This window comes from Micropterus salmoides, unplaced genomic scaffold, assembly GCF_014851395.1.
Source record: "Micropterus salmoides isolate LMB-PRFRI ecotype aquatic unplaced genomic scaffold, ASM1485139v1 Ms_hic_scaffold_11, whole genome shotgun sequence".
Classification (NCBI taxonomy): Eukaryota; Metazoa; Chordata; class Actinopteri; order Centrarchiformes; family Centrarchidae; genus Micropterus; species Micropterus salmoides.
Genome location: NW_024040152.1, coordinates 21,410,865 through 21,427,742, shown reverse-complemented (window position 1 = coordinate 21,427,742; position 16,878 = coordinate 21,410,865). Strand labels below are relative to the sequence as shown.

The following is a 16,878-nucleotide window of genomic DNA, read 5'->3' as shown; positions in this document are numbered from 1 at the left end:
CATACCAGCAGCTCTAACGTCACTAATTAACAGATTTTATCTTGTTTATTACAGTAGGTTAAGTCTCCACCGGTTGACTTGCAAAGGGATAAGAGTGTACAAATGCACATAAGCATACTTCCCAAAATGTCAAACTATATGTCAAAAAGAACTTATTATTTCAGGTTTTTGCGCATTGCATAAAGTTATGCCTAAATATTTATTGTTGCCCCAGGTATTGTATTTTACCACAGAACGGTTAGGTTGTGTTGTAGCACAGAAAAACTATACATTTTAAATAGGCAGAGGGTGAATGTTTGATGTACAAAAGTCACAATTTCAGCATTTTCCTTTAAAAAAAATTTGTTCACTCACAGTGCAGCCGACAAACCCAAAACACCAGGTAGACAACACAGACAACATACTCAAAGCTCCAACAGTACAGAGAAACAGGTATACACTGATAGTGTTGCCTGACATAAATTACACCAGGTACAACATGACAGCCACGCTCTAATCACTCTCCTTTCACGTCTGTACCCCACCTCCCTTATCGTTATTTACCACCAACTTGGCAGCACCGATAGAGATAAGGCTTGTTCTCTGAGCTGCCTTCTGGCTGCTGCTCTTGCAACATGATGCTGGCGTTTCTGCTGCTGCCGCTGTGGGTTTTATTTTTATTTTTTGGTAAGCTATTACAGGTGCACACTCACACACACACTCCCAATTCACTGGCTCCCAAAAGTTTTCCAAAAGCTCTGCAAGATGCGAAAAAGGTTTGATGCATGCCAGGGAGAACAAAAGCACATAATCATTTAGGCATTTATGTTGCCTATAAATCAACAACGTGACTGTTGCAGGTACAGATGTGTTTCATGGGCCATTAACTCAGGAAACATGTTACAGGGAGCAACCATGCCTGTTCCTTACATAAACTTACTTACATATGAAAACAAGAATAGTGAATACATGCAGAAAGAGGTAACTAGGTCGTCCTAAAGGTTTCAGGAAAGAGATCAAAATAGGAAGCGGGAATAAGGGGGGAAAGAGAGATTAAGAGTGATAGAGGGAAGGAAAAAAATCCCAGACTCTTAATGCTGCAGAGGAATTTTAGACTCTCATTGTAATCACATCTAAACCTTTGCAGCCTATATACTCAAAGTACTCTGGACCTGGAGTCTTTTTCTCCACTTCTATCCATTTCTCTCTCCGTTCCACCTTTCCTTTCAACTTCTTTTTACTCTCTTCCAACACCTCCCCCACTCTTCTCTTCCACTGGTTCTTCTCTGCTTTCAGGCTGTGGATTAACTAAGTAAATTGAAAAACAGACGGCAGGGTTCCCTGGTTGGTTTGGTGTTTTAAAGACATAGTTTGACATTTAGGAAAATATGTTGTTTTTTTTTTTACCAAGAATGAAATGATAATATTGACATCACTCGCACCGCTCTGACAGTTAAGTACGAAGCTAGAGCAAGAAGACGGTTAGCTTAGTTTAGCATGGAAGACGGAGGAAAGAGCTAGCCTGCTCCTCTCCAAAAAAGGCAGTATTAACTCACACTAGACATTTTAATTGGCCTTTCTGTACAGCAAAACACTGATGCTGAACATAAAGACGGAACCGATCACAATCAGTGTTGTCCATTGACAGTTACAATAAAGTTTATTTAAAGAAGATGGCCGCATCCTCAAGAATGTTGCCAAAAAGAGAAAAACAGCATTACTTTGTGCAAGGCTTCTATTAACGGAAAGCAAGAAGAATAAAAGGAAAAATATGGAGCCACAGAGTGTCGGAAAGATGGAACTTTATGGTCTGTCTGTTGTGCAGCGAACTCAGCTTTAAATCACAGCACAGTCTCAGTCAAGACCAGCGTAGCCACACAATGTAAAATACAACTCCCAATAACCTTAAACCACGCTCACTACAGTTTGTAAAGGATGTTTTTACAGTAGCCATGTGAGAAATCAGACCGTGGAACTGCTTGACCTACAAGACAGCTGAGCAAAATTTCCAACATGCTCTAAATCCAATCAGAGCCAGAGCGATAATAATATGTGCAATTAATCAGGCTCCCTCGAACTGAACAAAAACTTTCAGCAGAAATTTGTCCCGGCCTTAAAATTATTTGGGGCTACAAATTCAGAGTTAAAATCTGGCTTAATCCACACAGTGTCTGCCTGGTTTACAGCTCACTAACTAACACATTATACACATAAGAGTTTTTCGTAAAATGTCAAACTTTTCTTTTAACAGACTATTGGATTTTGTACTTTATGTCTCAACTAGTCATAATTGTGTGTCTTCAATATACTTAAGATGTTATTAAATATCCCTATAAATGATTTTACACGTAGTATAAGTGTATTCAGGCTGCAATTCCTGATTCATCTAACATTCATACCTTTAAATGTTCATTTTCAAGGATCAAAATCTTTGATGGAGGCTGTTTTATGAAAGGGCATTACAAATCACTCTAACAGGAGTATAAGTACTTGGTACCATTATGGCCAGGACAGTGCTGATGTGTGTGTCTGACAGAGATACAGTGCCTGAAAGCGCGAGTGTATGATGAGAAGTGAGAAAAGCTTCATGATGCTTTTTACTACCTCCCCCACTGAGGTCAAGAGGTGTAAGTTTCTCATTTGGCCTTTTGCCTGGATCTCAGTGCCAGCACCTCACAGCACGGCATTCCCTCTACCAGATTGCGATCCTGCCTAGTTACACATCAATAAAACCACTCAGGTGAAGTGGAACAGGGCTAACCTTCTAGGAACTACAGGGAGTGCTATGAACAACTCACAGATAAACTGCCGATGCTGTAGCACACACACTTCTGCACACTGCGAATATATCTCCATGGTGATAAAATATGAGAGTTGACCGAAACCAAAGCAGAAGTGATATTATTTCCACTGACCGTTTCCTCTTTCAGTGCTCATACTTAAGCTCCTCTACCCCTGCCTCCTTCCTCATCCTCCACACTCATCGCTCTTCTGCTCGTGTGTCTTCTCGCTAACATCACTCAGAGTTAACATCCTGTCCTTTACTTAGTCAGCAACGTTCTTCCACAGATTGTCATGTTTTTTTAAAGGGTAAAATAAACCTTTGGGTTATTATTAAAACTGACATATTGGACACTTGGCAGACGATTCAAAGCCATTTTACTTTATGCCTCCAGAAAAACCTCAATGTTCACTTCAAATGTCTCCACAGCATGTTAGCAATGCTTACTACCTTTTAAAAACACAACCAACACTTTTTTTTATTTGCTTAATAACTTTCCTTTCCCAACTCTCTCCTCCAAGTGATGTCTTTCTGTGCTCCTCATTCTGGCTTCTGCTGCCTTTTTTATTCAGCCCTTCCTCTATCCTCCCTCTCCATGCTGCGGTTTAAGTTGCTGTGCTTTGCATTCCCAGGATTCCTTGCTGCCACTCTGCTTAAATAACTCCATGCCAGTTGTGGCAGCAGAGCCACAATTACCCCGTTTCCCACCTTCAACACTTTTACTGCTTTTACAGCTTCTCTCTGCTCCTGTCCCAACCATCACGCAGGCTTAAGTTACAGGATCTTCCCAGTATATTTATTTCTACTCCTTCCCTACTCCTCTCTTTCATTCTTGTCTAACACAGTCAGCACAGTAAGTATAACAGTTTATATTTAAGTGCAGACTTAACAACCCACTCATAAAACCCTGTTCAGACAATTACTTGCAATGTACTTTGCATTTATGAAAACAACTTTGTGGCCAAGCACAGAAGATGCTGTCTCAAACATCAATGGCGCCACCATGGCACCAACACCATGTTTTACATTTCAATCGCTCAGAATTAAATAACACGAGCTCCCTTCTCCAATCATCACATTGCACTGTCATGAAGATAGTTATAAAATCACAGATGACAAAACCCATTTGTCCAACAGTACTGCAACCTCAGCAGATTACCTACAGTAACACTTTCACACATGTAAATCAAGAACTGCAATTCCTCCTTACCTCACCTTCACTCTATATGTTGGTTAATTTACACTTCAGGACTCGATACATTTCTCCTGTTCTTACCTTCATGCCAGCAGCAGCTGCAGGTCCGCCAGGGTCCACAGCCTGGATGTGACAGGGTTTGCTGCCTCGCACCACAAAGCCCCAGCCCACAGCATCACCTACAATCTGAGGAACAACGAGAACACATGTTGACATAACATGACATCTTGCTATTTTTTATACACACGGGTTAGTATTTAAACCACACCAAAATGTTCATCTGTTAAAATGTGTGGTTGTAGCTAGTAAGTGGATCTTTGTGGTTAGACTCTCTCCATCATATACTGTTCCCACAATGTCAATAACGAACATCCACACTTTGCAACCATGTCTATAAATTACTGTACACACATAATACTTTTTCAATTTTCAGTATTCTCCGGAAGAGTGATACTCATTTGGCACCCTATGGTGATCACACTCATCTGTGGCTTATGTATCCACAAGTGTGTGCATGTGAGAGGGATACGTGACTGTGAGTGTGTGTGACTTTATCCATGCTGTCTTTGTTTGAACTCAGTTGTTTGTGTGTGTGTGCATGTGTGAGTGAGAGAGAGAGAGACAGAGAGAGTTTGTGTGTGTCCTACAGTGAATGTCTTCTTTAGAAAAGGTCCTCCTGGTTTCTGCAGCTCCTCTGGACTCACTTGCCTTTTCAGAACTGAAACACACACAAACATTCACACACAAATTGTTATTGGCTACATTCATTTGAACATATATATTGTTAGTGCACACATACCTCTGTAAACATGCATGAACAAGCACACACACTGAAACACACAAGCACGATACTGTTGGTTAAAAGTGTGAATGTATGTATGTGTGTGTAGAAAGTGGTAATGACTGTCACATGCAAACAGGGCCTGGAGGGCCGCCGCTTCCTGAATCAATACAGCTCCCCTTCTCGTGCTTCAACTTCCCCGAAACATTACTCACTTAAACACGACTCTACACAGGATTTACTTTTGCGTCTCAAAAAATGATAAAAAAATTTTAAATTCACTCACAACTGATGAAACATTTGACAAAACATAGAGCGGGGACGATCCATGCACACACCAATACCCACACATAAAAGAAAAAGAAAATAAATCTCATATATTTTAGAGGTTGTTTTTTTTTTAGGTTTTTAGACAATTTCACTGTGTGCATGCATTTCTGCCATCTACACATCGATCTATAATATACCAACTACAAACTTCTAGTTAACTGCTCACATTCTTTATTCTTGCTTTTGTATTTTTTTCCTAAATGTTTTGTTCATTATTAACCCTTTAAAATGAGGCATGTCAACTAAATCATTACTGTTTACCTTACTCAGGTCTGATGATTGAGATAACACGAATGATTATGGTTTATATGTACAAGAGTGATTAATGAATGACACTATACTGTGCACATAGACATTTGTTGAAATTGCACTTCTCCTTTAGGCTGATTAAAGGCATTTGTATGTCCATTGATTGGGATTTATAAACCAGAACCATATCATATGTCATGCTTTATACAGCAGTTTTTGACAGTTTATTATTTAACACAGACAGAAAACAGCATCTACAGTGTGAATTAAGAAAATGTGTGTGTGCTGAACAAACCTTTAAGTGCTAAAATGACTTGAAATGCATTTACTGTTTCCACACAAAGCTGAGAGCACATCCCTTAGAGGGCCTGTGCGTACTGCACTGCTTGTTCTTGACAAATCACTTGTGGTCTGTGTAGTACTTCATTCTAATCTGATAACCGAGAGGACGTGAAGCGAGAGAGACCTTTTACTCTCTTGATCAGGACATTTCCATAATCTCTCTGTGGAAATCCTGATCTGATCAGATCTAAGGACAACCTCTTTAATACCTCGACATCTGCCAGCTTTACTTCAAATCAGAAGCCAACACTGGGTTATTTTTTAGTCTGGCTTTATAAATGCATCCCAGAAACAGATCCTCTTAAACACTCAGCAACCTTTGTGTCATCATCTACTGTGAATGTTTCAGATTTTTGGACTTCTTACCTTCCCATCATGTGAAACACACTATTCCTAAGGTTAATGTGAAGCAGAGTTTGTGTTTATGTGTGTGTGTGTGTGTGTGTGTGTGTGTGTGTGTGCGCTCATGTTGAAAGGGTATCTGCTGCTACAAAGAGACTCTGTCAAGGACTCTGCTTGGATTAGACACATCAAAGGAAACCTCACAGTAGTAAAACACACAAAGCAGAAAACCCCCACACGCACATCTCAAAGGCATCCCTTCTTCATTTAAATCTCCGCACAGAAGTTAAAGCAGTCCACCTCCAAGTACTATGTATCACTTGTTACAAGCCACACATATACAGTCCCCTCCCAAAGTATTGGAAAGGTAAGGCAAATTCCTTTGTTTTTGTTGTCCACTGAAGGCATTTGGGTTTAAGATGAGTATGAGACAAGAGTTCAGAATTTCAGCTTTTATTTCCTGGTATTCACATCTAGATGTGTTAAACAACTCAGGACATATCACCCTTTGTTTGAACCCACCCATTTTTCAAGTGAGCAGAACTATTGGAACATGTGACTGACAGATGTTTCTTGTTGCCCAGGTGTTGCCTTTTAGGTTGATTGTCCAAACATTAAATAGCTCTGCATGACTAGTCTAAGTTTTCATCCTTGGTTCAAACCTATAAAGACTGCATTTCCTGTTAAAGAAGATAAACCAACATGAAGACCAGAGAGCTGTTTATGGGAGAAAAACAAGGCATTGTCAAGCTGAGAAAAGAAGGTAAATCCACCAGAGCCAGCACAACAATTTGGAATGTCCTGAAAAAGAAAGAAACTACCGGTGTACTGAGCAACAGACGTCAACCAGGTCGGACAAGGAAAATAGTAGTTGATGACGTGAGATATCGTGAGAGCAGAGATGAGCCGCAAAAGTTCTGCAACACAATTTTATGGACTGATGAGACCAAGATTAATCTCTACCAAAGTGATGGAAAGGCCAAAGTGTGGAGAAAGAAAGGAACTGCTTATGATCCGAAGCATACAAGTACATCTGTGAAGCATGGTGGAGGTCATGTCATGGCTTGTGCGTGCATGGCTGCTTCTGGAACAGGCTCATTAATATTTATTGATGATGTAACTGATGATGGTAGCAGCAGAATGAATTCAGAAGTGGACAGAAACATTTTGTCTGGCAATTTATGGAGAAATACATTGAAACTAATCAGGACGAAGTTTATCATGCAGCAGGACAATGACCCAAAGCACACTGCCAACAAAACAAAGGACTTCATCAGGGGAAAAAGTGGAAGGTTTTAGACTGGCCAAGTCTCACCTGACCTTAACCCAATAGAACATTTATTTCAACTCCTTAAGAGGAGACTGAAGGGAGAAACACCCCGAAACAAACAAGAACTGAAAGAAGCTGCGGTAAAAGCCTGGAATAGCATCACAAATGAAGAATGCAACAGTTTGGTGATGTCGATGGGTTGCAGGCTTGAAGCAGTTATTGCAAGCAAGGGTTATGCCACCAAATAGTGTTGTAGTACTTGAGATCGGTCTTGGTCTCAAGACCAGTCTTAAGACCACTTTTTGACGGTCTTGGTCTCGTCTCGGACTCGACCACATTTGTACTTGGTCTTGTCTCGGTCTCGGACATTGAAGACTCTGGATTTTATTTCAAGACCAGTCAAGACCATAACTTAGGGAATATCAATACATCGCTTTTGCATTGTCTGATTTATTTGTTAACAACCTAACTTTGATTGGATGTAAAACGTATTCAAATGCAACCAATAACCCTAATTAAAAATGTTTTGTTACCGTTAACGGCTGTCACCCCTCCCCGCGATGGTAAGCATGGAAAAGGAGTGTTTGTATGTGGGTGTTTTAATTGCGTTTCATGTATTGTGGGGAACTGGTCTTGGTCTTGGCTCAATACAATACTAACGGTGATATGTCCTGAGTTGTTTAACACGTTTAGATGTGAATACCAGGAAATAAAAGCTGAAATTCTGAACTCATACTCATCTTTTGATCTTAAACCCAAATGTCTTCAGTGAACAACAAAAACAAAGGAATTTGCCTTACCGTTCCAATACTTTGGGAGGGGACTGTATATCTAACTCTGTAGTTAACGTGAGGCCATTAAGCCTTTCTCTTTATAAGTTCACTTAAATAAAATGAAGTTTACAGTTTGTGATGAGAATAATGGCATGAGGTGGCTTAAGTCACAAGAAAGTAGTGTTAAGGATGGAAAGTTTAATAAACATATGCAATGTTCTAAAATGTATACTGCAAAGTCACATTAGGAATTAGTGTCTTAAAGAACTCATTACCAGTATAATCAATACATTAAAAGGCTTGACCCAGGAGCCATTCATCTGCCAGTATGTACAAAAAACATCTATCCCGTCCCTTCCGCTTCTATACCAGTTTTCCACATTCATGGTGAGACAGTGATCTAGTGATTGGGTGAAAACCAGAAACCGACTTGGTCAGGTTGCCATTGGCTAACGCAGATTTCATCCAACATGAATAAGAAAGAACTAATTGAAAACCACACATTTATAAAAGCTGACACATAAACTACCTGAAAACAAAATTGTGTTTGTGAGTGTGCCCTACGTCATCTCACCTGACTTGGGGTTGCAGAGGACAGGTGGACTGCTGCTGAGCGTAGGACTGCTGCTGTAATAACCGCTGCTGCCACAGCTGCTGCTCATGCTGCTCCGCCGAACTCCGACCACCACCTTTATCTCTTTAGTGGGACTCACTGAGACGGAGAGAGACAAAGAGAGGCGAATGACTAAAGACAGACGGGAGGAGGAGAAAGCCTTTCTTCCTGCCGGTCAATAAACAGCTTGAAAAGTACTAATCCTAAATGTGTTTACATGGAGCCTTTTATTTACTTAATTAATATTCCGAATTACAGCTCATTATGAAAACAAATGCCTCATTTAATCATCCTCAATTAGTATAAACCATCACATAAGTCTCCAAAAAAATCTATAAATATTTGTTATGTAAACCCTGTTTCCCGTTACTTCCTGTTTCCTGATAAGGAGGAGTATCTGAATTGCAGCCCTTGTCCAATCATTTTACACTCATGAAAGATCCACTCTGTTATCTTTACATGGCAGACACCACCAAGGTCGCCAGTTATCCTCTGTGTCAACAGAAGCGAATGCTAAACGGTGTTAATATGTCACAGTTTTTTTTTCCTAGAAAACAGGATCCAATAACCTAGGGAAACATTTAAAGTGAATTATGAGAAAAAAGTAACACATTGAAAGTTTTCTGTAAGGTTTCAATTGAAGGACAGCTAACTTCACCTTCTCTGTCAAACACACACTGACCACTATTAATAGCTGGTTTACAACACTGTAAAACTGGATATGATCACTGTATATACAATTACTTTGTGTGTGTGGTATAGTGTCTACCTGAGAGGAAGCTTGTGTTGCCTCCGTCTGAGTTCTGTTTGCGGAGACAGAAGGGGCTGTCATGACTCTCTGGGATGCTGCGGCCACGCTCGTGAAGAAGTTCTATCAATCGCCGGCGTCGCCGGAAATTCATCCTGAACTGGTAGAGTAGGGGCCCGTTGACAAAGTGATGCTTGTTGGTGACTGGTGACAAACAAAAAGGGACATGGAGGGAATAAATAAGCTTTGTTAAAGAGAAAGAGAGAGAGAGATAAGACAAGGGTTGAGATGTTAAACATGAGGAAATGGTTTGATTGGCTTGTTAAATGTATTTCTATACTGGTTGTGAGTCAGAATCTAACATCCTTACACCTAAGTCAAATTATTTTAGTGAAGTGAATCATTTCTTCTGTAGGCCAGCTTGGCTGAAAACCTCACAGATTCATGTTTCTCACCTGAACTGAGCTCAGCCACGCCTTAAATTCTGCAGCACTAAACAAACTGTCTATTGAGCTGAGATCACCTGAGCTGAACAAACACAAAACTGACCTCAGAGAGCGTCGACCTCAGGCACGTCAGCTGAGCTGATAAGAGCAGCTGAACTGAGGAGTTGACGGAGTACAATTTAATTTTAATTAATAAGAAAAACACTAGATTTCCTATTTCCCATCATTTCTTGAAAAAAATGTTATTGTTAGATCATGTTGCACTAGTAAGCATGAATTACCTTGTAGAAATAAATATTTGCTCCATATATACCCATTGAAAGCACGTATCATGTTGGTAATTTCTTCCAGTAACCTTCCTCATGAAAGAGCTTTTGACTTTGCTCAATCAGAAATTAAAGGATGCAAGAACAGCTTACGTCTGAGAATAAATGACCAGTAATAAATCCCCAGCCCTGTTTAGCACAATCAATCAATTTGTTCATCCTTCACCCACTGCTATCCCTGCTACCTCAACTGACAATTGTGAATTGCATTTATCATTTTACAATTTCTTATCTGCGCCTGCCCTCCTGCCAATTTGATCTCTTACAGTCCTGTTTAGCGGCTATAAAAGGACTGGATCACACTAAACTTCCTTCAACTTTATTCTGAAAAAACTGAGCTTCTTATCATTGGCTCTGAAAATGCTACTAAAGACATCTTCCAGTACATTGGCCCACTTGCCTCTATGTCAAACCATACTCTAGAAATCTTTGAACTTCAACTGAAATCTGAAAACCATGTCAACAAACTTGTTCATGTTTTTTTCAACCCACAAAAATACGTGACTTTTATAATACCCTTTTCACTCGCCTGATTCAAACGGCCCTGGCACTTCTACAGCTTGTACAGAATGCAGCAGCTAGGTTTTTAAGTAGGACTAGTCGTAGATCACACATTACTCCTATTTTAGCCTCGCTGCACTGGCTTAGACTAGTCATGCAGAGCTATTTAAAGTTCAGGATTGATTAAAAAATTATTTTAATCACTTATAAAGCACTACGTGGCTTAGCTCCTGCCTACATTTCCGAGCTACTAACCACTGAGCGATCTGTTAGGTCATGCAACCAAAACCTGTTGGCTAAACCGCGTGACAACCGCAAAAAAGGTGACCGTTCTTTTGTGATCCTAGGTGGTCATAGGTGTGTTGCATTTGTATGAGGGTGTATGTGTATGACCTTTTAAATGTTTTTCTCTTGTCTGAGTGTTGCATTTCTTATGTTTATGCTTGATATTATGTACAGCATTCACCTGTATTAAAAGAGGTGAAATATAAATAAAGTTGTACTTCCTTATTACTCACTCTATGGTTGAAATGGTGTACACAGTCGAACGTACACATTTTAAAAAAAATGTAATCGTTACATGCCCTTAGCCAATCCCTCCAACATTATCTCCTTACCCACCCCCAATTCTGGTCATCAATGGTTAGTGTTTGAGTGCGACAAAAGTATAGAAATATCAAGTAATAAGTAGCACACATACAGTACACTAATAGTGTATACTAGTGTACTGTACTAGCGTAAATGTAAATGTAGCCATTTAGTGTTCTACTGTGTAGACAAGAAACACACATTAGACTTCTTGTTAGTTCACATATCCTTTTGTAGGTGCATGGCTATTGTCAATATTATAATAAATTCATATATTAATATATTAATATTATATGTGACAAAAGAAAAAAAAATACTATGGAAATGTCTTTAGAGAAGTGTTTTAGGACTGAACTACTGTGAAACCGAAACACCGTCTCTCTTGTTATACTGGTTTAGGAATATCTCGGTTGTCTTTGGCACAGTGATACACCGACTCTACACTGTCCACTTGAGTAACTCATATACTTAAGTTGCTTATATACATTGTCTGAAAAATTTACCTTGACTGTAGGTCTGTATTAAAGGTGCCTCTTAGTGTGGGATCCCCAATGTCAGCTGGTCGGATGTACAGTGCAGAAAAACAGCTACCATACTGCCCCACAGTAAACAATGATACAATGTGGATCCACCGAGACTTTGTTTCTATACATTATACGAATGAATGTGTGACCATGACCTTTGCAGAGCAGAGAGCAGAAATGCAGATTAGCTAGTAAACTGTTCCTCTCTACCATGTTTATAATGTGTTTCTAATGGGAATTAAAGGCCTGTAAAGACAACTACATTAGTTTCATTCTCTCTCCTTAATGAAATAAAAGGGCGTATACTGATATGTACAGTGTGAAGTCCACATATCATCCGTGTAATGCCGGTTCAGTTATTCCCACAGGGAGGCCGGCAGGAACCAGATCTGGCTCTGTAGTGCATTAAAAGTGAAGTGGCATGTACTGTCCCTAATGGCCATATACAATCTGTAATCCACACCAGAGTAGCTGAGTTAAAGGTTATATTATAAATGTTCAATGCCTCAATTGAATATGATTTTGCTATTGTTTACTCTTTTAAAAATGGAATCCAAGTGCTCTGTGTATGTGTGAACATGTCTAGCTACTAATTATCATGTGGTGAAATCTGCATATTACTGTATGTTCAAATGAAGAAAAAAAACTCCAACATTAAGGCCATGTGACTCCTCTGCAGAAATGCACATCCTAATTTAATCAGACACGGGACTGAGCCATAGACATCAGCGTCAAATTAAATTTCATGTCATGTGGTGAGCCAACAGAGATTCATTCAGGATCTACGTTCATTGTTAAAGAAAACCGTGCACAGACTGTAGAGGTGAGAATGAAGACCATCGTATGACACACCCCACAGGTGAATATACAAATGCACTTGTGTGGCTCATCACTCGGTGTTCTAATATTTGCACATTTGAAGACAGCTTTTTTGGTGAGAAGACATCAACAATGTTGTGCCCTCTCAGTACAGCTGGCGCTAATTGTGCCCTTGGCTTGATTTAATAAGAGGATGCAAACACACATTCACAGCTGGGAGTGATATGTTTGATTACACTGCACACAAAGCAGAAACATTAATGCTCTTCTAAAATAGAGAAAAACACTCTGGGTTTCAGTTCCTCTGAAATTCCCCAATATGCTTCTGGAGTGATAATGTGTCTGTCTCTGTATGTATGTCTCTACATCTACACTCTCTTTGTTTACACTAGACAGATTTGGCAGGCGATTTTATTGTTTTAAGTTGATAAACATTTATGGGTTAATTAACTAACTATATATATAAATAAATTCCCCCTTCCACCCTCCTTGTGGAGTGGTATGTGTCTCATCCTCAAGCTCGGGTCCTGGGAGTTTGAGGGTTCTGCGCAGTATCTTACCAGCTGAAATTATATATATATATATAAATATAAATAAAAGTTCAGTTGGTTCAGCTCTGTACAGCCAGTAGAACCTGTTGGCCTCCTGATACCTGTGCACATTTTCCTCATGTTCATTGTTTATTACTCAGTAACCTGTGACTCTATTCTCTATACTCTTGAAACCAGCCAGGCCTGGTTAAGTATAGAAGACACAGAATCAAGTCTAGTGAAATACAGTCCCAGTATAATGTGGGTCAGTCCAAAAGAGCAGGGAGCCCAAAATAAGATGTAATGACTTTTAGGTGAGTTTCCATTTGAAGTTTCCTGTTTCCCATTTGAGACTATGTTAACCTATTTTCTGGGGGGTGAGGGTGGTGGTGGTGGGAAGGGGGGTTCATAGAAAGGTATAACTGTAATGCAGGTCAGATTAAGTGGTGAAGTGATGAAGCTGTCAGCCGAGACTCCTCTGTGTTAAAAACTGCTGCAAGCTCAGACTGAACTGCACGACTATGGACAAAAAGAAATAAAAAAGGTCAAAAGGGTGTTAGAGTGAGCCGCAATCATAACGTCTACAACAGTTATCAGATTGCATGACCCAAAAGAGCAAAGCTAATGTAGCAGTTAAGGAGGAGCTGTGAAGAAGTCAGTCTGTAGTCTGAATATGGCCGATGGCAGAACTTAAGAGCTCTCTGACAGGATTATGTAAGGGTGAGACGGGACTACGTACAGGGACTACATACAGGGACTACATACAGGTACTAAAAGCTTTTTTTTTTTTACGGAGCGGGTTTATGCAGACACAGCAAGAGGTGATTACATAGATGAATATATTAAATTAACTCAACTTTGATCACGAATTTTTTAGATACTAGTAGAATGGTGCAGATGTTACTCTTGAAATGTTTTCAGCACATAAAAGAACATTTTCAGCACGCAGGTCACACACACTGTCACGCCCCCCCCTGCTGCGACCTAACCCTGACTTGTGGAAGACTGCCTTGTTTGTGTGGGTTTTTTTTCCCCTGGGTGTGGCTGCGGTTTTTGGTTTCCGGCCCTTTTCCCCTTTCTCTCTCACCTGCAGGTTGCCGGGAGGCGTGTCAGCTGCGAGGAGCTGATTACACACACCTGCACGTGATTTGCACTCCCTCGGGTTCCTGCCCTACTTAAGCAGCGGCCTGACATCCTCTCCTTGCTGGATTGTTAAGTTGTCTCTGTATGTCTTTGCTACCAGCTCGTTTGGTTAGGAACCATACCTGTACTCTGTTTGTTAAGCTGACAACGTCCGTGACCAACTCACCTTCCCCGCCTCCTGGCTCTCACTCTCCTGCCTGTTACCTGTTTGCCTCTCTGCCTGGACCCCATCAGCTTCCTTCACCCGCCTGCCCTGATCCCTGCAGCCACCACCAGCTCCTTGACTCAATAAATCTCTGAGAACCAGCTCTTGTCTCCAGTCTATTCCTGGGTCTTATCTGAAGCGTGACACACACAGTTGTCCCATATTCCTCACCATGCTGGATGATGCCATGTTCAAGAAGCCTCCGTCCCAGCTGTTCTGCCTCCTCCCTGGTTGCCATCTCACCCTCCTGAATCAGCCAGTCGATAAACTCTGATGCCACCAGCGTCCGCTCGAATGCCACGCCCTCTTCCTCCCTGGTTTGTAATAGGTTGTTTTCTGTGTTCATCAACCTGCAGAGTGAAAAGAGCAAATATTTGTTACTTTAATTAGTCAAGAAGCAGAGTACATTACCACCTTACGAGATAAGTCATAGGTCGGCGATCCGTTTACTAAGCTTAAAATTTAGCAACCCACTCCACTAATGGAATTTTGTTTATCAATTTGGTGATGGATATCAGTTCAGCATCTACAGTATAGTATTCTTGACTACATCAAGAAAGCAATGGGAATATGCCATAACACACATTTTGCAGCTTTGGTTTACTGTCTCCTTAGTAACAGCTGCCAGTTAAGTGTTATATGCAATACATACTGAGCTGATGGGGGGGGGTTAATTTTAAAAAGTACGCTTTCTTCAGTGGGAATTTCCAGCAGGGAAAATCTTCCAAATATGCCTATTTCGCCACTCAGCACAGTCAAAATGCACAAACACTGCACTGTTAACTGTCTCTGGGTTAGCACTTTAGCCACATTATTGGAGGCACTGACAATCTAAATTCATGTTATTCAGAGAGCCTCATACACCAAAACCACAGATGAGAAGCATGATAGCAAGGTAATTACATCGAGAAAAAACCTTCGAGATCTGCTTAACTGACAGTCAGTGGAGGTTTTGTGGGCTCAACCTAGCCGGGTGTAAAAGCTCAAACAAGCTGTTAAGATTTCATAGTTTCTACTGAAACTTAAAGTATCACAAATGAGCCTGTTTTACTTTTTTTTTTTTTTTTTTTATAGATGTGCGTAATTCTGAATAGTCTTTATCAAAGGATAACATGAAGCAGGTGTTGTGGTCTCTTTTGGACAACACCAGATGAGACATATGCAAACAAAAAAACAGGCACGCATGCACAGAACAGAACTGCTGACTCTCTCCCAATGCTGGTATCTTAAAAATTTAACGTCAGTCACTCACACCTAAACACTGTTGCCTGAAGATTAAAAATATAAATCAGCAAGCTTTCCGTGACACACCTGTGCATGTCAAAACACGTGAAAGCAACAAACTGTATCAGAGAGATACTAAACGTTCCACATCTTGGTTGGCTGTGTTTTGCTGGCACCATTACATTCCCACACTCTGTTTTAATGGCTATCAATCATTCACTAAACTGTCGCCTCTACACAGCAAACAGTGTAATACAGGCGGACAGATAATTTATGGAAATAATAGCAGCTTGGAGATTTGTAGGAATGATTAGAAACTTTAATGAACTGAAATTATGGAAACCCAAAAGAAAATGAATATTTGCACCGCCATCGTATGAAGCATGTAGGCTCTAAGCAAAGAAACTTCAACAAACACAGATCTAATTATACATTAAACCTGCTTATCTGTGCAGGGTCACACACGCACACCTAAGGGCAATTTAGATTCACTAATTAACCTATTAACTTGCATGTTTTTGAATGGTGGAAGGAAGCTGGAGCACCCAGAGAGAACCCACGCAGAAAGGCCTGGGATGACCAAGTTTCAAACCCCGGACCTTCTTGCTGTGAGCAGACAGTGCTAACCACTGCACCATCCTGCCACCCACCTACTTAGACCAGTCTAAACTGGATAGAAGAGCCAGTGCAAGCTGTACCAACTTAACCTTGGATGTGATTTTTTTTTTCACAATTTCATACCAGATTAGTCAACAGATTAAATGTGACAGTGGTTAGATGTGGGAAATATGCTTATTCACTTTCCTTGTAGAGAGTTAGATGAGAAGACTGATATTACTCTTACATCTATACATTAAATATGAAGCTACAGCCAGGAGACAGTTAGCCTAGCTTAGCATGAAGACTTGAAGCAGGGGAGAGACAGATTGCTTGGCTCTGTCCGAATATAACAAAATTTGCCCATCATGCTTGTAGGAGGATTATGTTACCTTTGGAAAGAGCCAGGCTAGCTGTTTTCAGCCTTTATGCTAAGCTAAGCTAACCAGCTGCTGCCTCAAGCTACATATTTACCATACAGTGGTATCAATCTTCTCATCTAACTCTCAGAAAGAAACTGAATGAGCATATTTCCAAAAAGGTTTAACATTAATGGTAAAACCTCCCGAGC

At 40.4% G+C, this 16,878-nt stretch overlaps 1 protein-coding gene across 2 annotated transcripts in view; it reads right to left on the bottom strand.

Moving 5' to 3' along the window:
- deptor (DEP domain containing MTOR-interacting protein) overlaps positions 1-16,878 on the bottom strand; it is a 34,357-nt gene that overhangs the window by 3,839 nt on the left and 13,640 nt on the right. For both annotated transcript variants that reach the window (XM_038711834.1, XM_038711835.1), the window contains exons 5-9: positions 14,658-14,836; positions 9,426-9,608; positions 8,618-8,755; positions 4,604-4,674; positions 4,038-4,142 (exon numbers count right to left, since the gene is read on the bottom strand). In XM_038711834.1, the coding sequence (XP_038567762.1) occupies positions 4,038-4,142; positions 4,604-4,674; positions 8,618-8,755; positions 9,426-9,608; positions 14,658-14,836 (676 nt within the window). The remainder of the gene's footprint in view (positions 1-4,037; positions 4,143-4,603; positions 4,675-8,617; positions 8,756-9,425; positions 9,609-14,657; positions 14,837-16,878) is intronic.